At 39.8% G+C, this 22,022-nt stretch overlaps 6 protein-coding genes across 7 annotated transcripts; 4 read left to right on the forward strand and 2 right to left on the reverse strand.

The window, feature by feature from the left end:
• Positions 1-247: 247 nt before the first annotated feature.
• LOC137743430 (protein NRT1/ PTR FAMILY 8.2) lies at positions 248-3,377 on the forward strand. 2 transcript variants are annotated; one of them, XM_068483318.2, is made up of 5 exons: positions 248-570; positions 641-861; positions 1,000-1,217; positions 1,592-2,145; positions 2,347-3,377. In XM_068483318.2, the coding sequence occupies exons 2-5, from the start codon at positions 720-722 to the stop codon at positions 3,179-3,181; spliced, it is 1,749 nt and encodes a 582-aa protein (XP_068339419.1). In that variant the 5' UTR covers positions 248-570; positions 641-719; the 3' UTR covers positions 3,182-3,377. The 2 variants fall into 2 exon arrangements, with proteins under 2 accessions (XP_068339419.1, XP_068339420.1); XM_068483319.2 differs by having other exon boundaries at positions 431-570; positions 656-861.
• A 563-nt stretch (positions 3,378-3,940) lies between these two features.
• On the forward strand, positions 3,941-5,036 carry LOC137742251 (uncharacterized). Its single transcript, XM_068482069.2, has 2 exons — positions 3,941-4,246; positions 4,399-5,036. The coding sequence occupies exons 1-2, from the start codon at positions 4,213-4,215 to the stop codon at positions 4,857-4,859; spliced, it is 495 nt and encodes a 164-aa protein (XP_068338170.1). The 5' UTR covers positions 3,941-4,212; the 3' UTR covers positions 4,860-5,036.
• On the reverse strand, positions 4,996-7,183 carry LOC137742250 (protein OCTOPUS). Its single transcript, XM_068482068.2, has one exon. The coding sequence runs from the start codon at positions 6,814-6,816 to the stop codon at positions 5,281-5,283; it is 1,536 nt and encodes a 511-aa protein (XP_068338169.2). The 5' UTR covers positions 6,817-7,183; the 3' UTR covers positions 4,996-5,280.
• Positions 7,184-13,505: 6,322 nt separating this feature from the next.
• LOC148692742 (uncharacterized) lies at positions 13,506-14,600 on the reverse strand. Its single transcript, XM_088679592.1, has 3 exons — positions 14,595-14,600; positions 13,720-14,260; positions 13,506-13,546 (listed from the first exon to the last, which is right to left on the reverse strand). The coding sequence occupies exons 1-3, from the start codon at positions 14,598-14,600 to the stop codon at positions 13,506-13,508; spliced, it is 588 nt and encodes a 195-aa protein (XP_088535718.1).
• Positions 14,553-16,419, forward strand: LOC137743446 (uncharacterized). Its single transcript, XM_068483335.2, has 3 exons — positions 14,553-14,790; positions 15,120-15,260; positions 16,114-16,419. Exons 1-3 carry the CDS (start codon positions 14,599-14,601, stop codon positions 16,255-16,257), a joined length of 477 nt encoding a protein of 158 aa, XP_068339436.1. The 5' UTR covers positions 14,553-14,598; the 3' UTR covers positions 16,258-16,419.
• Positions 16,420-17,638: 1,219 nt separating this feature from the next.
• LOC137742576 (uncharacterized) lies at positions 17,639-19,473 on the forward strand. The gene is made up of 3 exons (XM_068482486.2): positions 17,639-17,920; positions 18,602-18,742; positions 19,280-19,473. Exons 1-3 carry the CDS (start codon positions 17,717-17,719, stop codon positions 19,424-19,426), a joined length of 492 nt encoding a protein of 163 aa, XP_068338587.2. The 5' UTR covers positions 17,639-17,716; the 3' UTR covers positions 19,427-19,473.
• The last annotated feature ends 2,549 nt before the right edge of the window (positions 19,474-22,022 follow it).

Consider the following 22,022-nt stretch of genomic DNA (forward strand, 5'->3'; position numbering starts at 1 on the left):
GAAATCATTTTAAATATTTTTATTTAAAATTAAACCTAAACAATACCTGACGAAAACTGATCACACAATATATGATAAATAAACACGATTTGAAGATTCTTAAGATCCTCACAAAGAGGATTCAGAGAAGGTTCTCATTCCCAAAAGAAAATAGCTAAATAATAACTTATACGGTTGTGGTGTATACTAAATAATAACTTATACGGTTGTGGTGTATACATATTCACCCACTGTACTTCAAACGGCTATCGAAAACTTGGAATCTCCACCCTAACCCCACGGCACAGCTTTATGTTCAAGGGATCTGTCCTTAAATCCAAAATATACGTCCACACACTGTAGGACCCGCACTGATGAGCCGATGAATTTGCTCATCATCCTCTGGGGACAAGTCCATGCAACCAACTGGCCATTTGCAAAATCTTTTCCGCCATAGGAGCGTATATAATGGACCACCGTACTCATCATTATACTGCCTTAGCGTCTCTTTTAGCCAATAACAGAGAATTACATTTAAAGGGCTTCATTAAATCCATCTGAATCTTTGCCAGCCTGCTCCTTGCTTCTCTGGTACGTAATGTTCTACTATAATTTGGACAAAAAAATTGATGAAAAAGATTAACCCTTTTGTTTAATGCAGTTGCTGGGTTTGCAGCTTGATTCTTTGTGAATTTTGGGTGTACCCCAAAAGGGCAAGAGCAAAAGAGAGTCCAGAAGCCATGGCAGAAGATGATTTGCCCACCAAGGCAGCAGTAGCAGAAGAAAATGATGTGTATACCAAAGATGGGACTGTGGATTTTCGTGGAAACCCAGCAAAGAGAAATGCAACAGGAACCTGGAAAGCCTGCCCTTTTATTCTAGGTACTTTTTGAAGATCTCTAACTAGCATCCCATGAACTTTAGTACTGGAAATTGTATCAAATATTGGGTTTTTATTTTTATTTTTAATTATGCTAATTTTTTTTTTAATTGATGTTTTTGGGTTTGATTTGTGAGTAGGGAATGAATGCTGTGAGAGGTTGGCATATTATGGGATGAGCTCAAATCTGGTGATTTATTTCAATACTCAATTGAACCAGACGAATGCTGCTGCTGCGAAAAATAACTCGAATTGGAGTGGAACTTGCTACCTTACTCCATTGCTTGGAGCTTTTCTGGCTGATGCCTATTTGGGAAGATACAAGACTATTGCCTCTTTCTCAATCATTTATGTCATTGTAAGTTCTTCTGCCTTCAAATTCTTACTTTAGTTTATTTCAATTTGGAAAAGTCGTTAGCCAGTTTGATAACTATTTCGTATTGAGTTTTTTGTTACAAATATAAGGAAAATATACGTGAGAAACGAGAGATAAAGTGAAAACTAAAAACTAAAAATGAAATGATTATCAAGCCGACACTTCTATTTTGCTTATCCCAAGAGATTTGCAAGTGGCCCCTTAAGTCAAATCATATCTTACAGCAGGGTTCCAACCGTACCCTTTACCTTAATTTTTCCAAACATATGACCCTGGTTGTTGTTGTTGTTTGGTTTTGTTGCGTTTTTATCTTCTCGATCAATAGAAATTTATGGATTGTGTGATAATTTTCATAGGGGATGACACTTTTGACAATGTCAGCATCGGTCCCAGGCATGAAACCAACCTGTGTTAGCAAAGATGTTTGCCATGCAAATGGTGGACAAACTGCAGCAACTTTCATAGCGCTTTACCTAATAGCGCTGGGCACGGGTGGGATTAAGCCGTGTGTCTCGTCCTATGGAGCAGACCAGTTTGATGATGACGATGAGGTTGAGAAGAAGCACAAGGGTTCTTTCTTCAACTGGTTCTATTTTTCCATCAATGTTGGTGCTATGATTGCTAGTTCTGTGCTGGTGTGGATACAAGAAAACGTGGGTTGGGAATGGGGTTTTGGCGTTCCAGCAGTGGCAATGGCAATTGCTGTGCTGAGTTTCTTTTCGGGGACTCGGTTGTATAGGAATCAGAAGCCTGGAGGTAGTCCTTTGACACGCATAATTCAGGTGATTGTGGCATCCATTAGAAATTACAAGTTGAAAGTACCGGAAGACAAGTCCCTTTTGTATGAGACTGCAGATGCAGAATCTTCGATCCAAGGAAGCCACAAGCTTGATCACACAAATGAATTCCGGTTAGTTTTTCAACTGAAAAATCTTCGTTACTTGTAATAGTTAATTTTGCTAAGATGGGAGTAAGGCTCACTTCAGTTGAGCAATCAAACTATAAGATTGAGAGTTCTTTTTTCTCTAGCATTGGAACGAACGAATAGTGGTTTTGTAGTTTTACTTTCGTTGTTGTTGCTGTTCTGTTGACCTGAAATTTTACTGCTCAGGTTCTTTGACAAAGCGGCGGTGGAGGTACAAGGTGACCAGATAAAGGACTCGAAAAGCCCATGGAGACTCAGTACAGTTACCCAAGTGGAGGAGCTAAAATCAATCATAAGGCTGCTTCCCATATGGGCCACTGGTATCATCTTTGCCGCAGTCTACAGTCAGATGAGCACCTTCTTTGTGTTTCAAGGCACCCTCATGGATATTCGTGTTGGCCACTCTAGCTTTGAAATCCCAGCAGCATCTCTTTCCATCTTTGACACCCTAAGTGTCATTTTTTGGGTCCCAATATACGATCGAATCATTGTCCCAGCAGCTAGAAAATACACCGGTCACAAGAATGGCCTAACTGCACTCCAAAGGATGGGCATTGGCCTCTTCATCTCCATATTCTCCATGGTCTGTGCTGCAGTTTTGGAACTCATCAGACTCCGAAGTGTTCGACAGAACAACTATTACACACGCGACCACATGCCCATGTCAGTCTTTTGGCAAGTACCTCAGTATTTCCTCATAGGAGCTGCAGAAGTTTTCACATTCATAGGACAGCTGGAGTTATTCTATGATCAAGCCCCAGACGCCATGAAGAGCCTGTGTTCTGCTCTCTCACTCTCCACCGTTGCACTAGGAAACTACTTCAACTCTATTCTTATCACCATCGTTACCAAAACGACTAAAAAGGACGGCAACCCTGGATGGATACCGAAAAATTTGAACTACGGACACCTTGATTATTTCTTCTGGCTATTGGCAGTGCTGAGTGTTCTTAACCTAGGAGTATACCTCTTCATTGCCAAGTGGTACACGTATAAAAAGACCGTCGGGACTCTGCGTTGATCGCGAAAAGAAGTGATACCATACGAAGCTGTTTCTGTACTATGGTGATTTTTAGGTTTTACTTTGGTCTTCAATCACTTGTATATAGTTTGTCTTGTGTATGCAATTCTGTTAAACGTGAGTGTTCTTATGAGATGTTAAACTTTCAATGAAGCAAGAATTGTTAAAAATGAAGTGAATTACAAGTCAATCTTTACACTTTTGTGCATAAGGGAGTAGGGCTACAATACTTAGAAGTATTAAACAGTTTGCCAGTCGGCAACGGCTACTCAGTCTCCTTTGATCCAGTTCACCGGCAACGGCTATTCAATCTTCTTTGATTGTCGTTGGATTAGATCTAAAAGTTCTAAGTGACTGTATTCAAATTTTAGAGAGATTTTTTAGTGTGCTGGAACACAGCCTGGTATACCAAAATACAAATGGTTGGACTTGGACTTGTATTATGATACTTTTTATACTAGGTCGTGTTCTCAGCACACTGAAAAATTTCTTCAATATTTAGGAGTATTGTAGATTTTTTGGTTTATAAAATAACCATTCTCTCCAAACATTTGTGTTTTGAAATAGGGGAAACCCTCAATCAGAAAAGTTAGGAATAGAGAATAAGATCAATTAATTCGTAGTTTTTTAGGTATTGCATTGCATTACTAACTATAGTGCGGGAGTCGCATGGTTTTTATATTTTGTATGTGTAAGTAAACGCATGAATGTCATTTGAGGCCTGTCATTTAACATGTGCCATGTAGAATAAGGAATTATAGAATTATTCCAGTACTTGTTCTAAGTAAGTAAACATGTGACGTATGCGTTAAGCCTTGTTTGCCCTTTTTCATTTTTGGGTTTCTTGGTTGGTGGGTCATATAAACCCGGCTCAGTTGTCATAACTAAAGACGTAGCCCAATTCTCTCTTTACCCTCAAACAAAAGCCATTTGAGGCCCTTCATCTAACGTGTACCATGTCATTCTCCCTGAAAATTTAGTTTCGACTCGGAGCAAGATTACAGAAAACTAAGCGATTTGAACGATCGCAAATGGTTCTCAAACGCTATCAGGATGCTAAAGCAGGTAATAGTTTGATCAACCTCATGTGTTGCAGCTTCCAGCTTCCAAAATTTGTGTTTCTCTTTCGATTTTTCTTACAACCCTCCAAGTGTTTGATCAAATGCCTCAGTGAAATGCCCTAACCCTTGCTTCCGTTTTGAATGCGCTAATTTCAGGATACCAATTGGCCAAATCGTTCAATGCCGAGAAGTACTTGAAAAAAGTGGGATTGGGCAAAGAAGACTACTACTTCTGGAAGCAAATAGGCAAGGCACTGGTGTGCACATACACGCTCTTCGGCGTGGCCTGGCTCTACAACGAGAAATCGCCACTTGGGTGGTGGACGCTGAAGCCTAGACCCAAGGAAGAGAGAGAGCTAGCGCACCTGTATGAGCGTCGTGAGTTCCCATACCCTGGGGATGAGGAAGCCATGGAAGAGTTTGTTGCCAAGGGGGGAATGATCGGCACGACAATTGGCCCGAAAGGGTTTGTCGAGACAGACAAAGATGCATTTAACTATCAGAAGGAGCTGCAGAAGAAGAAGCTGGAGCAGGAAGCTCAGAAGCTGTGGGTGAGGATGAAGACTGAGGTCATTTCGGAGCTTCAAGAGAAGGGCTACGTCGTTGACGCTGAGTGAAATTTGTAAAAGTTTTGCATGGCTATGGGTTTATGACGTTTGTGTGTAAAAGTGATTACTGTTCCACATTGCTTTTGGATAAAAGCACTTTGTGAGTGCTTGCTCAAGAATTGTTGTGAGATAAATGTACAAGACCTTGAATAATTTTACGGAATTCTCATTATTGTTTTAACAAAACCCTACCAAGCAAAAGCTCTTCGCAAAGAAACAAGGGACAAACACAAACACACTGCTCTGACCAACATGCCGAGTCCGCGTCCGCTTCTCGTTCATTGAACTAGAGTGAACCAATGATTTCAAAGATAAATTGCCTTATTGGCAATTTTGGCATTGTAAGAACATGTTAGGGGGGGAAGTGTGTGTGTTCCTCATAAAAGAAGAAAATGCATTTATATTCGGCTTTACAACATAACAAATACATCTACAAGACATTCTTGGGCAGAGATTGTGAGTTGTTGCCTGGCCTGCTCTTCCCCGATTCGCTCCTCCTATAGCTCCTCAGCGGCGTCAAGTAAAACCGCAGCAACCCATGATCGAGATTGCTTGGTGAATACCGAGCACTCTTGTTCCTCTGCAGAGTCTTCACTTCATTACATTTGTTTTCCGCCCCAACACCATGCACATTGCTTAACAAGCCAACCATTTTGCACCGGTTCTGGCAGCTGACGCTGTAACTCCGAATCAGCTTCTGACTCACGGACGCGTTGGCTTCTTCTCCATTGGCAACCCTCCTCAGCTTTTGCCAAGAATCCGCGGATTCTTCATCCACGCATTTCTTCTCGCTTCTCCACTGCATCAAACCCCAAAAACTCCACTTCTTGTGCCGCCTATTCAGCTTTTGGTGGTCAGCATCAACCCCATTGGTTGATTCCGAAGCTGCATTTTTACAAACAGGTTCACCGCCAATCCCAACGCCGCCGCGGCTCTCTTCCGCGCGCTCATCATCTTCAACAGGTTTCAACTTCGAATTCGAACCCATCGAACTCATCAATTCCTTCTCTGTAATCAGCAGCTTGGCCCCATAGAACAACTCTGAAGTGGCCGGGGAGACTCTGGCATTTGATCCCAACTTCAGCTCATCAACCTCCGCCGCCAAGGATCGATCGAAACTCGGCCGTTCGAAGCTCCGCCGCCGCTGCGAATTGTAATAGTCTTTGGTCTGAGCTGACCCGCCTGGACTCCGCTCCCAGTTTTCTTCCACAACCGAAACCATCCGGGTCAGCCTCGGGTGGGCGGCTCTCGGACCCAAATACCCGTCCCAAGAAGCCCGAGGCTCGTCCATTGACATCCGACCCGGATCCGGATCAGTATCGCACGATCTTCTCCCCAATGCGTACTCTCCAACCTCCGACTGGGTCTCCCGCCGCTTCTCCGCCACGAAACCCTCGTTCTCAACCTTCTTCATCTTCTGCTTCCGCCGCCATTGCCTCACCTTTCCGCACAAAACCGACGTCGTTCCCCAAAATGTCCCTGCAATGTCCTTCAAATCCCTACCCGCACCCTTCTTCTTCTCCCATTCCAGATCTATCAACTCCTTCATCGTCTTGAACTCCGCATCTGCATCCGCATCCAAATCCAAAACATTACCTTCGTCTCCACCTTCGTTCTTCTCCTCATCTCTCACTTCGACATCGAACTTTCTCGGCACTCCCTTGCGGTCGTCGTCGATGTTGAAGAGTTCGGACAGAGTGTTCCGGGCCCTTACATCGCAGGACTTGCGCCGGGTCGGGTCAAGTGCGTTGTCCGACGACGATTCGGTTCTCGTTCCGGAACACGACTTGCTTCTCCGGAGCTCAGACCCGGAATGGGGGTTCTGGGTCGGGGGTTCATGGTGAGCGGTGGCGGCGGCGGAGTCGAGGCCGGCGAGGCGTTCGCTTAGGCAGGGGGCGCAGAATCCGGTGATGGGTTTGGTAGGGTGACGGTGACAGGTGGATAGACGGCGAGTCTGGGGTTTCATTGCTCTTTTACAGTTGGAGGAGGAGGGCGGAGGCGGTGGTAGTTGAGAGTGCGTGCATGGCAGAAGAAGGAAGTGGTGTGTCAGTGAGAGAGGGGCGGCGAAGTTGAGAAAGGAATGGGAAATTGGAAAAAAAAAAAATGGAAACCCCGGAAAAACCTCCTTTTTGGGATTTTATGGTATCATGAATCTTTTTTTTTTTTTTCTCTAAGCAATTAGCATGGAGATGCAGGGGTCACAGAGGAAGAAGAATCCTATGCGTATAGGAATTTACGGCAATTTTAGCAGCATGCATATAATAAAACGTTATTTATGTTGTAAGGCCTGTTTATTTTTATTTTTTTAAAAGGATTCAAAGGTTGTTTTGTGACGGCAATTTATCTTTTGGGGTTGGAAAGCTTATATAGGAATTTCAGCTTATCCTTAATTATCATAGTGTGATTCATCAGTGTCAGAAATCGAATCCAAAATGTGACGTTTCAAACGCGGATCAAGAAATGTTGACATCCCAATTACATTCACACATCGACATATTTTAGTTAGTACATGCATTAACTTATCTCAATTATGTAGACGGGTGAACAACTGAGCCTGATGTTCCTCTCGATCTAAATTATTAGAATAGTCAACAGAAGCTGAAATATAAGTTAGCACTGAGCAGTTACAATGCTTGTTCACTAAACAAGATTTAGGTCGTCTTATTATCTTAATAACTTTTTACTTCAAATATAAGTTGTCTATTAAGAACAATGAAGTGTGAAAACTTACTCCATCGAAAAAATGATTTCCGCATCCTCTTTTTATGTTCTTATGCACTCATTTCTTTATAGTCCTTGAATTGAATAATCAACGGATAAAAATAAAAGAAGCGTAGGAGCAAAAAATAATACTGCGAAAATTATTTTTCTTTTCGGTAATCTTATATTCATATATATATATATATATATTTTTTTTTTTTTGTTGGATTGAATCGAACAATAATACATCAAATTATTTGGTATATAACAAATGAATTTGTGTAGAAGTTAAAACGTTTGCTAGTGCATGATTATCTTGTTGAAACTTCTTGATGAGTCTTCAAAACTTTGCTTGCAGCAGAAGGGCGAGCAAGCAAATATCAGTCAGTGTGAAGAAGAAGGAAACTTACAGCTTTCCGGCCCACAGAAAGCCCAACGCATTAGTCGCACACTTTTCTTGGATTCTGGGTTTGTGAACGTAAACAAATGCAAAATCCAACCACATCCTTGCGTTGCGGACGTGCACAAAATTTGTAGGTCAACTGCACTACGGACACCACCATTGACATCGAAATCCACAACTTATGTAGCATTCCCAAACCAATGTGTGGTGGTAAGAAATAAGGAGTTCAAATCCTCTGCACGCAAAATGTTTTACGTGTCATTCAATGAGGTAGGTTATAAAGGAATATGGGAAGAGATCTTATCCAAATATCTCCCACCAAAGTTCTTCAATAAATTAATCTAGACTTTTGAAATTTAATTCAAGATTAAAATTATACTTTTTAAAAAGGCCACCTGTTTATAGTAGTTGGATCAAATTTCAAGCGTCAAAATTAATTGATTAGTGGGATTTTGTGGGAGAGATCCGGAGGGGATCTCTTCCCAGGGAAGATGTCACAAATCGAAATATTTTTGCACTTCCCTATAAACTATGATGTATTTTTATCATACATTTCATCATCTGCTTTGTGTCTTTTCACTTAACATTGATTAACCCTTTATTTTATTTTTTATTTTTTTTTTTGTTCTTTTCAGTTAACCTTGATTAACTTTCATATTTCTTTTTTAACAAATAATATTATCAACACTGAGAGGGATGGGAAAGAGGATGACTTTAGCCTTACAATGGGCTAGCAATAATGTGATTCAAATTCTCTTTTGGTAAGAATCGAACCTAAGATATCTTACTTACAAATGAAGATGAATATTACTAGATTGTAGTATTAAGTGACTGATTAGCTTTCATATTAAATGTTCATTTTTCAATTTTGAAAAATATTTACCAAAGTTAGGCAAAAAAACATATCGTAGATGATGAGGTGTATTATGAGCATACATTATAATTCATAGTGGTGGCAAAAATGCTCCTGGTCACAGGGAGTTTTCGGGGTAGAAGATTTGAAGTCGAAAATAAGAGACCTAGATGTTTGGAGTATTAAGATCCAATGGTTATGAAATGGACAAGTGTCAAAAGATCATGAAGTTAGTTACATTGGTTATATTGTTACTTAGAGTATAAGCTACCAAATGTTATTATATATAGCTTGTAACAAATCATTGTAACTAATAAGAAAAAGAATACAACAATTCACAACAAACTTCTCTCTCAAATATCTCTGATCGTCTCCTTCTTCCTCTATCTTCTTCTTCTTCTTGCTTCTGTATAATCTCTTTTCTTAATAACACTTGATGCTTTACATGGTATCTTCGCCAAAATCCGCATAACAACTTGGCGGTGGTGTCGATCTTGGTTCCAATTGCTTCCGCTACTGTAATTGTTCTTCTTGTATATTGATATATTGCTGTTCAGTTTCTGGTAGTTGGCGAGTGTTCTCTGCTACTCTACGTCTGGTTCTTCCGTTCTCCAAACGTGCACACCAACTGTTTGTGATTTGGTTTCAGACACGATTATCTGTGATTTCTCGACGATTTGCAACAATGGTAACAGCGTCTCAGCTACAGATCTTACAATCTCCGATTGCGTCCTTGATCTCATCTGTTTCGAGTTTCGGTAAATGTGAAACTGGATGAGACGAATTATTTGGCTTGGCATTTCCAGATGCAGCTCCTACTTGAAGGCCATAGCATAATTGGGTTCGTTGATGGGTCAATACCTTGTCCTGCTCAATTCAGTCAAGATTCTTCTGATCATTCGGCTATTTTGTCTGGTGATTCTTCTGCTAGGGTTTTGTCTGACGATTACAAGATATGGAAGATGCATGATAAGGCCTTAATGCAATTACTTACTGCGACTTTGTCTCCGGCTGCAGTCTCTTGTGTAATTGGAAGCACTAGCTCTAAAGAACTGTGGAATCGTCTTAAAGATCAGTTCTCTACAGTCACAAGAACGAGTATCTTTCAACTCAAATCTGAGCTTCAGACAATAAAGAAGGGTAATGATTCTGTCACATTATATTTGCAGAAAATTAAAGAAGCAAGAGATTTATTGTCTGCTGCTGGTGTATTTTTTGATGATGATGACATGGTGATTCTTACACTCAATGGTTTACCTTCTGAATTCAATACCATACGATCTGTGATTAGGGGTCGTGAGACTGTGATCTCATTGAAAGATCTTCGATCTCAATTGCTTGCTGAAGAAGCTTTGCTTGAAAATGGCACGAATTCTCCTGTGTTATCTGCATTAATGGCACAAAGTAATGGTTTTTCTCCCAAGCATCAGTCTTTTTCTGCTGCTGGTGGTACTCATAGCAGTCTTAATTCTACTGCTTACAAGTCATTCACCAATAACAATAAGGGTCGAAATCGGTTCAATTCCAACTTCCACTCCAAGTTTGGCAACAACAAGAATCTTCATTCGAATTCTGCTCCTGGAATTCTGGGTACATCTCCACCCACAGCTCCAAATTATGGTTTTCAGAATCACCAATATCAGATAACCAATGTAACTAACTTCATGATCTTTTGACACTTGTCCATTTCATAACCATTGGATCTTAATACTCCAAACATCCCCCCTCAAGCTCAGGGGCAGAGAATTGAAGCCTGAGATTGGCACAATGAGTCTGAAATAGAGGAGCAGATAATCCTTTGGTGAGTATATCAGCAAACTGCTCGTTGGAAGAAACAAAATGCACCTGCAGTTTCTGGTTTGCAACCCGTTCTCGAACAAAATGCACATCAACCTCGATGTGTTTTGTACGTTGATGCTGAATAGGATTTAAGGTCAAGGCGATGGCAGACAAGTTGTCACAAAAGAGAAGGGGCGTGTCCTGAACTGGAACATGCAGAAAAAGCAACAGTTGATGGAGCCAATCAAGTTCAGCAGCGGTAGTGGATAATGCCCGGTACTCAGCTTCTGTGGATGAACGAGAAACAGTAAGTTGTTTCTTGGAAGACCACGAAATTGGATTAGATCCTAGAAACACAACCATCCCAGTAGTCGATCGCCGATCATTAGGATCGCCAGCCCAATCTGCGTCACTATAAGCAGTAATATCCAAAGAACCCTTGACATAATGAAGACCACAACCTCGAGTAGCTTTGAGATACCGAAGAATCCGTTTTACTGCCATGAAGTGAGACTCCATAGGATGTTGCATAAACTGGCAAACCTGATGAACGGCAAAGGCAATGTCAGGTCTAGTGAATGTTAAGTACTGTAACGCTCCAACTAAGCTGCGATAAAGGGCAGGGTTATTATAAGGTTTGCCATCATCTTTGAGCAGCCGGTTGTATGGCAGGCATGGAGTTGCACAGGGTTTAGACAGTAGCATATCAGCCTTAGTTAACAAGTCTGTGACATATTTGTCTTGAGAGAGAAATAGACCATCAGGCTTCTGCACAATCTGAATCCCCAGAAAGTAGTGTAGGGTGCCCAGATCTTTGATATCAAACTCTCGTGTAAGGGAGTCAATGACCTCAGTAATTGCATGTGGTGCACTGCCAGTAAGAATAATGTCATCCACGTACAAGAGTAAAATCACCACAGAGCTGGCAACAACCTTTACAAATAATGAGGAATCGGCATAAGTGGATTTGAACCCCAGAGATGGTAGAAAGCTCGTAAACCTCTCATTCCAAGCCCTTGGTGCTTGCTTTAAACCATATAAGGACTTATGTAAACGGCACACATAATCTTCATGTTTGGAATTCACAAATCCGGGTGGTTGAGTCATATATACTTCCTCTTGCAGGAGACCGTGGAGAAAGGCGTTTTTCACATCTAATTGCCGCAATGGCCAACCAAAATGTGCAGATAATGCTAGAACAAGTCTTACTGTCGTAGGTTTCACAACCGGACTAAAGGTCTCCCCAAAATCGATACCGGCTTCTTGATTAAACCCTTTAGCTACTAGGCGAGCCTTATACCTCCCAATAGAACCATCAGCATTCTTTTTGATCTTGAAGACCCATTTACAGCCTACTAAGTTCTTATGGTGGGGTAGAGGTACGAGAGACCATGTACCTTGATTTTGCAAAGCTAAAATCTCATCTTGCATAGCCGCAGACCACACCGGGGACTTTAAGGCAGACTTATAAGTGGCAGGCTCCACTTGACTCAGATCAACCCCTCCATGTTCATGCAGATCAGCGAAAAGGGCAATTTTCTTGGAAATACCATTCTTGGACCGTGTCTGCATAGGATGGAGATTCAGTGGTGGTATAGGTAGTACCACTTGCAGATGGTCAGGTTGGAATTCAGGCACCACAGGGAGAGTGGTAGACAAGGGCTGTGTAAGTGCAGCAACAATGGATTGACGAGAGCTTGAGTCTTCAGAGTTTGAACTTGGAGCAACAGCTGAGATGGAATGAGGCTCAGGAGAGGCTTGATGCATATCAGTATTTGACAGAGGACTAAGTGGAGCATTGGAATCAGGATGTACAGTACCATGAGATGAACCAAAACTAGATGAATTTGGAGGTGTTGGGAGACTGAGAACATTATTATGATCTGGAACTGGAAAATGGGAAGGTATGAGTGATGGTAATGGTGCAGAAGTGACAGATTGGTATTTAAGGACCAATGACTTGTAAGGAAACTCAGTTTCATCGAAAATCACATGTCTTGACACATAAACTTTCTTCGTAGCCACATCATAACAAAGATACCCCTTATACTTAGATGCATAACCTAAGAAGACACACTTTGTTGTTCTAGGGTCTAATTTAGTGCAAGTGTATGGTCTTAACCATGGATAACAAGAACACCCAAACACTTTCAAGTGTTGAATTTCAGGGAAAGAATGATACAGCAACTCAAATGAATATTTATGATCTAATGTTGGGGATGGCATGCGATTGATCAAATAGACTGAAGCTTGACAGGCAAAGGACCAAAACAGGGATGGTAATGAAGCTGTCTGTAACAAGGTAATGGATGTTTCAACGATATGCCTATGTTTTCTCTCTGCTGTACCATTTTGTTCGGGTGTGTGAGGGCAAGACATCTGATGCTTTATTCCTTTATCAAGAAGAAATTGTTGAAGGACCTTACTTATATACTCACCACCACCATCACTTTGAAGAGCTTTTATAGTAGTATGAAACTGATTTAGAATGAAATTGTAGAAGGATACAAAAGTTGCAGAAACATCACTTTTATTGCAGATCGGAAACAGCCAACAGTACTTAGTACAATGGTCAACGAAAGTCACATAATATTTGAATCCCTTAAAGGACACACAAGGAGCAGGGCCCCACACATCACTATGGACAATATCAAATGGGTGTACAGACTTTGAAACGGACGGAGAGAATGGTAGTTTACTAAACTTACCCTCTAGACAAGTTTGACACAATGAAGGAATACTATCAGCAACACAAGACACTTTGGAATTCCTTAAAATCTGAGAAACTATGGAATTAGAAGGATGACCGAGCCTCTTATGCCAAATACTGACTGTGACCTGTTTTCCAAGAAAAGCTACAGGTTGGCCTGTATAGTGGACTGAAGAAGCACGCGGTGAAAGGATGGGATACAATCCATTGTTACACAGCCCTTTGTAGAGAATCCTCCCTGTGGCTTTGTCCTGAATCCAAAACGAAAAAGCATCGAAGATCAACCAACAGTTATTATCCAAACAAATTTTATGGACAGACAGTAAGTTTTGTGACAGTTTTGGAACATATAAAACAGAATTGAGCTTGATAGGCTGCATTGGAGTTTTTAGGAGAGAATAACCAATGTGAGAGATAGCTAAACCTTCACCATTAGCTGTCTGAATTACTTCATTTGCGGGATAAGGAGTTGCTAAGGAAAGAGTGCTCAATTCGGAAGTCATATGGTTATTAGCACCAGAGTCAGTGAGCCAAACTTGTGGTTGTTGTGCTGGTGCAGATGGAACTGAGAATTGAGAAGTAGCAGCATGCATTGCATTCAATTGATTAGACGAATTCTTCTGAAAACAAGTTTCTGTACTATGATAAGAATTGCCACAATTCTGACAACCGGAAGGAGCAACAACATTCCTATATCTGCAGGTATCAGCAAAGTGATTGTTTTTACCACAAATCTGACAACCTTGTAGGGTGATTGTATTCCTGAACCGGCAAGTAGACGCCAAATGATTATTCTTCCCACATATCTGACATTGGTGATTCTGAAAACCATAATTTGGAGCTGTGGGTGGAGATGTACCCAGAATTCCAGGAGCAGAATTCGAATGAAGATTCTTGTTGTTGCCAAACTTGGAGTGGAAGTTGGAATTGAACCGATTTCGACCCTTATTGTTATTGGTGAATGACTTGTAATACCGATTTCGACCCGATCGTGCGATTAGTTTTCCTTAGGTACTATTTATATTTAATTTTAAAATTTACATTTTGAAATGATTTCTGATCGCACGATGTACAATGAATGGTCACAATCACGGAATCCCTAAAAAAATATCCAACGAGAATCCTTTTCCAAAATTTAACAGCGAAGTAGTGTTCCACTGTATAAAGCTCCCCTATCAAAAGCTTACGTGGGCTTAATAATAACCCAACTTTAGAAACGAATAGGCCCAGTCCAACCCAGGCCGTTATTTTGACCTCAACGTCTGCAGAGAAGGATCCGAATCAAGGCGCTGCAAACGCCAGCATGGAGAAGGCGAAGAAATCCTTGGACCTGACCCACGACGAGTCAGAGGCCGCGTCACGACTCACCGTTCCACCTCACCAAGCCGGCGCCGGGCCGAGCTTCTACGAGTATTACGCTCTTCGCGGCATCCGAGTCGACCGAGTCGAACCCGGACTCGTCGTCTGTTCTTTCAAGGTCCCTCCCCGCCTCACCGTAAGCCACAGAACCCCTCACTCGTTCGATCACAAGTCAAATTTTCCATAATTTTAATCGAAATTAACTTCTTTTACTGATTGGTACTGTTAGTAGCATAAAATTCCGCTAATTTAGATTGAAATTTAGCTAATTTAAACTTAAAACTTAGCTAATTTAGCTTAAAATTGAACTAATTTTACTTGTAGCTAGCTAATTTAACCTGAAATTTAGCTGATTTATATTGAATTTTAGTTGATTTAACTTGAAATTTAGCTAATTTGAGCTGTGAGCCTGTGATCCAAAATTGGTTTGGCTTAAAGTTTGCAACTTTGGAATTTTGTTTGTAGGATAGAAGTGGAAGGTTGGCTAATGGTGCAATTGCAAACCTGGTCGATGAAGTGGGTGGCGCCGTTGTTCATGTTGAGGGTCTTCCTATGAATGTTTCAGTGGACATGTCCATCTCGTTTATGTCCAGTCCCAAGCTTGATGTAAGCAAAGCTTTTCACTCGAATATCCCGGTTTCCCTTTGACATTTATGCATTGTTAGCTGCGTTTCGATTTGTCGTATCTGGATGTATGTGTTCAGTTTAGCATGCTGTCTTGAACTGAATGTTACCAAATGTTGTTAGCTTGTTTTGTATATAAGACCAACATTGCCAATTTAAGCCTGGTTTCAATTTGCCAGAAATATTTGGTTTCCTGGTTTTAATTTCAGAGTTTGGCTACTACAATGATGATCAATTTTCAAAAGTATTATGGGAAGTAAGTAGGGCTAATTTGGGTTTCTGTAACTATTTTGTGGTTCCTTTGGATTGGTTTTACCTTTCTTGTCATGTGTCCGGTATATGATTTGCACTTGTCAATAGTGATGGTGTTCAATTTGACAGGCTTTCTTGAATGTCACTAGTTTCGACAACGTTTGAAGTTATATGCCCCCAAAATCTCACACCAGCTTGTTTTCTTATCACTTTATCAGTATACAACTAACTTTGCCTCTTAAGCCTGTTTCAATTTGTCAGAATTTTTTTTCTTTTCCTATTTGTATTTGCAGAATTTGGCTTCTATAATGATGATCAGTTCTCAAAAGTATTAGGGGATCGTTTCCCATGTGAATAGCTTGGGAAGTAGGATTTCCTTTGGAATTTTGCCACTATTTCATGTTAGACTGCTTTTCGAATCGCGATACTGTTTTGTATTATGACTAGTTTGAGAACTTCGGTACTATTTGGTGTTTCCAGTGGCGTGCTTTACCTTAACTTGTCATGTGTGTTTGGTATACGATGTGCATTCGGATATTTACTGGCTATAATGTCTGCTCTCTCTCTTTATGTCAAATTGCAGGACGAGTTAGAGATCACGTCAAGGGTGTTAGGACAAAGAGGGGGTTATTCAGGAACAATAGTGCTTCTGAGAAACAAAGCAACTGGTGAGGTTATTGCTGAAGGTCGGCATTCGTTGTTTGGTAGACATGCTAGCAAACTCTGAGTCCTTTTTTACTTCAGTATGTATATAACTGGAATGGACGGAGCTCTTTGGGGTCGTAGGTTGAATCTTTTTGTAGATTCGCTTTCTTGTAAGTGTTTTTCATTGAATAAGGATTGAGAATTGTGTTTTAACTCAAATTGGGTGGACAATTTTTTACTGCTATTGTTCTTGTTTTTCGCTTTATCTTTTTCACTGATTCGTTCGTACACAACCAAACATAACCTGAATCTTCACTCCCGTCGCCGGTTTTGCATTTTCCTTCGAATCTGGCTTTCTTTTCTCGTTGTAATTTTAGGGGTGAGATTTTCCGTGACATGGTTTTCAGTATGTCCAAATTTCTGCTTCCTAGGTTATTGGATGCTAATTTTCTTTTCTTTTCAGAATAGATAGTGGAGGTTAGCTTACATCCTAATTAACTGGCGTGAGTCGCGTGACCACAATAGTGTTACTGATCTGTTTCTTTAAATCTCACTCATTTATTTCATGTTATACCGCAATATGGTATTGGAAAGATCGAAGCATCTAATGTTGACCAAAGCAATCAAAGAGAGCAATCTTGTAAACTTTGTAATATACTTCAAAACACAATGTTTCCTTTTTCTTGTTTACATTGGAAGGATGGAAACCTTCAGTATCATAATCCAAATTAAAACTCGACCATCTCTTACCAGTTGGGCTAACTTGAATGGCTCAAATGCCCAATCATCGACTCTCGTGGTTGTGGTCCTAGATAGAAATTGTACGAGTTTGATATTAAATTATCATATATTTTGGTTAACTGTTAGTGTTAACAAATTATTTTATTAAAAAAAGGGTTGAATAGGCTTCGATGATCTTATAAAAATATTTATGGAATTGGATTCTCTCATGAGCATAAGTTCAGGATCTTCCTGATCAACACACGTGAACCGTTGGATTTTGATCTAATGGCTACAAACAGGAGCTCCTTCTAAAAGTTATAATAATTGTAACTTTAAGATCAAAATCCAACGGCTCACGTGAACTGGTCAGCAGGATCCTAAGCTTGTGCTCAAGAGAGGATCTAATTCCAAAATTTATGGTACTCCAAACAATACGATACTCTACCCTTTTTAGTCGTTAGATATTGATTTTTATTTTTGACTAAATATTTAACGGTTAAAAAACTTCACGAATCCGATACTAGTATCACCTTAATAAATCTGATCTCATTACCCTTTGCACATTTAAATTTGGTGGTGGATAGACCTATTTTTACATACCATACACATTTTTTAATTTCCGACCGTCGAATCAGATGAATTTAAAAATATTCATAAATAAAAATTAACAATAAAATACGGATGTAAAAAGGGTGTGTGAACCGTTCTAACCTTAAATTTACCCCAACAAAATCGGCTTTCCGAAATTATGCAGCCTTCAATGTGGACATTTTTGGGGTTTTCAAGGTTCTTATTCGTTGTTCCAGTCTTCCAAAGAGATGAGAGGAGAGAGTTTGGCTCCAATAATGGAGGATGCAAAGATGTATCTGGAAGTGACGCAGGACGAGTCAGAGGCTGTGTCGCGACTCGTTTTTCCAAGCGACAGGAGTATATACGATCATTTCGTTGAGTCAGGCATCCGAGTCGACCGTGTCCAACCCGGATTCGTCGTCTGCACTTTCAAAGTCCCTCCCCGCCTCACTGTGAGTTTTCCCACCGCTCACCCACTTTTCCTCGTATAATACCTGGAATTAGCTTCCGTTTTTATTTATTACAAATGCTAATTACTAATCTAAGCTTGGTTAGGGTTTGAATCCACCAGTAATTTGGATTAATTAAGAGTACAGAAAATAAATTTAGGTTTTGCAGCGAAAATATAAATAAAATTAGGGTCAATAACTTCCAGTTGAGCTTGTAGCTTTACAACAACAACAAAGCCTTAATCCCACTATGTTGGGTGGGCGGTATTAATCTTAGAACTGCTCTCTGTTTTGCCCCAAGTCTACCTTTAGCTCAAGTACGTCAAATATTTTCTTATAGTCTCTTTCCAAATCTTCGTAGGATAGAGGAAGTATTGGAATGTGAGGCATTACCAAATGGCAATAGGAGGGAGTGTCCCATTGATTTTAAACTATTAGCCAAGGTTCCCTTGGACGATGTGGGATTCATACTCTCGAGAGGAGGATTGAGTATTTAAAAACCAAGCTTTTATCTTGAATTATCAAATTGACAGGTGGATTTGATTGATATAGAAACCATTGATTCTTCTCCTAACAGCTCAAATTTTTTTAGCGGGAAATTTGATGCAATTAGTATTGGTGATATTTATTGAAAACGCGAGTTGCTTGTGAGTAATTTTGGAACTGTGTTTCCATTGTTTGCAGGATAGAGCTGGAAATCTGGCTAATGGTGCAATTGCAACCCTTGTTGATGTAGTTGGTGCCTCTACTGTTTTTGTTCCACATATCCCTATGACCGTTTCCGTGGACATGTCCATCTCGTACATGGCAAAGGCGAAGCTTAATGTAAGCAAAGCTTTCACTAAGTCATAAATCCCCATTTTTTGTTTCAGATATATGTTGTCCATAGCAACCTCTGAATTGGCCATACATGTCCACGTTCAATCTAACAGTTTGCAAATGTATGAACTTATGTGCTGGAAAACCTATTATAGGTCTGGTTTCAATGGATCGGAATGATTTCCATTCGTATTTTGATTTTCAGAATTTGGTTACTGTAATGGATAGTTGTCTCTCTCAACTTTTCTCAAGGTCTTAGGTTTAACTCTCATGAATATGAGTTTGATCCGCCTTGAGTATTTTTTGTCAAAGGGAAAGAATGATTATCATTTCTAAACAATCTTTTAGGATCATTTCCATGCACATTTGGCTATGTTCTTATGGTTCTAATATTGGGGTTTTTCTCACTCGTCGTGTGCTGGTGTTATATGATTCCTGTTTGGATATTTCTTGCTTGAACATCATTTCTCTGTATCATTCTGATTTTATCAGATTTTTCAAAGAGCTATAGCATCTGATCACTTTTTATCTCTCAAATTGCAGGATGAGTTAGAGATCACCTCAAAACGGTTAGGACAAAGAGGTCGTTACTCTGGAACCCATGTACTTCTAAGAAACAAAGTATCTGGGGAGATTATTGCTGAAGGTCGACATTCGTTGTTTCGTCCATCTTCTACCAGCAAACTCTGAATCCTTTCCACATATACAAGTATAAACGGTGTAGGAACTCCTCCCCCCACAGCGCCACCACCCCCCCCCCCCCCCCCAACACCACAAAAAACACCAAAACAAAAAAAACAAAATTCCCAGCCCCGACTCCTTCCTCTGGTTGGAGTCGGCCGGCTTTCTCTTGCTGCTACCCCTCTTCTTTCTACTCTCTAGCCCGTTACCCACGCCCTCAAGTCCTCCTCCTTCCCCCTCCGCCCTTTTCCCTCGTGACACAACCCAACCCGTCACCCACACCCTCAAGTCCTCCCCCTTCCCCCGTCAAACTTTCCCTCCTCTGGTTTTCTCCTGCGGTGCTTTATTTCTGTTTTCCTTTTGGCTTTCTTTGAGCTTTGTCTCAATGTTCTTGAGCTTTGTCTCCTTTCCTGAGCTTGTCTCAGATCGGAACCTTTAGACACCTCTCTTGTAACGATGCTTCCTTCCATCGTGTGTCCACAACTAGAAACCACAGCTACCAGGGCCCCTGGTGCTTCTCCTCGGTGACGAGCTTGGGTTTTGGGTTGCTGTTAAAAGTGATTTTTGCACTATTTGGTAGGATTATGGGAGCGCTCACTGCGCCGGTGGCTCGCTCACCCCCAGTTTCCGTTGACCCTGTTGCTCTGTTTGGTTTTAGTGTTTCTGTTGTTTTTCAGTTATGTCTTTTGGGCTTTGTGTTGGATTTACTTTTTCTTGATGGGCTGGTATTTTGGTTCTGGGATGCTTTTTGGGCTCTCTTTTCCTTGTATTAGTCTTTTTGTTTAATGGAAAAGTAACTTAGTTTGTCAAAAAAAAAAAAAAAAACTAGTATAAACGGTATGCGTGAAGACTGAAGAGCACTATCCATTTAGGGTTGGTTTCTTCTTGTTATTATTTTTTTAAGTAATCAGAATGTTAGAAGGACGTAACCAAATTGATCATTAGCCCATATTCTTTCCTCTTGTAATACACACAAGGTACGATTTACATGTAAGAGATTAAGGGTTGGTTTGGTATTGCTATGCTTTGAAAAAAAGCTGATTCTGCTGTGCTGTGAGAATAAGCAGTAGAGTGTTTGGTAAACTTTTTTGTAAAAGTGCTTTTGAAAAAAAACAGTATTATAGTGTTTGGTAAACTTTTATGTAAAACAGATGTGAAAAAAAGTCGGTTTTAGCTTCTTGTTTTTGGCTTTTTTTAACCAAAAACTGAAAAAAAACTGAAGCTGAATGTTTACCAAACACAAAAACAGTTCTTAGTTTTTTTTATACTAGCATTTTTTTAGAATCACCTCAGTACCAAACCAGGCCTAATACCGATTAAGACCGATTAGTAGTTACGTGGATGTTATTCTTCCGTCTGCTTCGTTCATTTCGAAAAGTTAATAGGAATTCTTATGTAGAATTCAATTATGCAGGCTAGCAAGTGTTAAATTTCACTCCATGGTGCATGGTAGTAAAAGGCTGCTTCTGTGAATCAAATTTTCATATCACACACTACCGTGAGTTTGCTATTGTAAGAATGTTTATGTATGCGTCCAGCAGTTAAAATTATGACAACGGGGAACTCCGATGAAGATTGTAGTTTGGGAAATGAAAGATTGACTATAAGTAATTGAACAGTTAACTTAAATCGAAACAAAGAAAGTTTGTTAAAAAGTCGGACTCTGGTCACTTAGTAATATAGTTTAATAGTATTCCTCTTCATTTGTAAGTGAAAGATTTTAAGTTTAATTCTCGCCAAATTTGAACCATATTATTGCTAACTCATTATAAGGTTAAGTCTACCTCCTCCCTCTTAGTGTAGATAATAATGTTTGTTCTAAAAAGAAAAGAAAAAGAAATCGGACTCTAGTAGGCTAGACTACTGAAGATAAACCTGTATTCATTTATTAATAATATACAACTCATCCTGTAGAGCATCTCTAAATGCGATGCCAAAAGTCCACATCAGTACTAACAGTAAAAAAATAACATTAGTGTTTTTCAATTGAAATGTCAACTTTTTATGGGGCATGACGTGGATTGACGGCAAAGATGGCTGCTGTCAAATTTGACAAGAGCTTCAAATCCATTTTTAATTGATTAATAAATCTTTTTTATTTTTTTTATTTTGTTCTAAAAAAAAATTTATTATCATTGTGAAGGTAAATAACATAATAAATAATAATTTAATTTAACATACCGAGTGGAAATCAAAACTAAAAAAAATCAAAGTGCCACATAGGCTATTAGTTTAAATTTTATGTTTAAAATTTGACATCTCTTTTAAAGATGCTCTTAACTATCAATCGTTTTATTGTGCTTTATCTATATTATAATGCAAAAATTAATAATATCATTTGTCTGTGTAACTGTAAATGACCAAAAAAGCCCAAAGAGTAGACTATCATGACTTCACCTAGGGATGGGTTCAAAAAACCGAAAACCGAAAAAAACCAAACCGAAATTGAAAAAAACCGAAACCGAAATTTTTTTTGTTCGGTTTCAATTTTGGTGGTTTGAAAAACGAACCAAACCGATGTAAATATATATTAATTTTATTTGTTTATTTAAGTTAGGTATTTATTTTCTATACCAATTCAAGTCAATCATCAACTTAATTTTAG

The sequence above is a fragment of the Pyrus communis genome, chromosome 11, assembly GCF_041283825.1.
Source record: "Pyrus communis isolate YQ-2024b chromosome 11, ASM4128382v1, whole genome shotgun sequence".
In the NCBI taxonomy this organism is placed as follows: Eukaryota; Viridiplantae; Streptophyta; class Magnoliopsida; order Rosales; family Rosaceae; genus Pyrus; species Pyrus communis.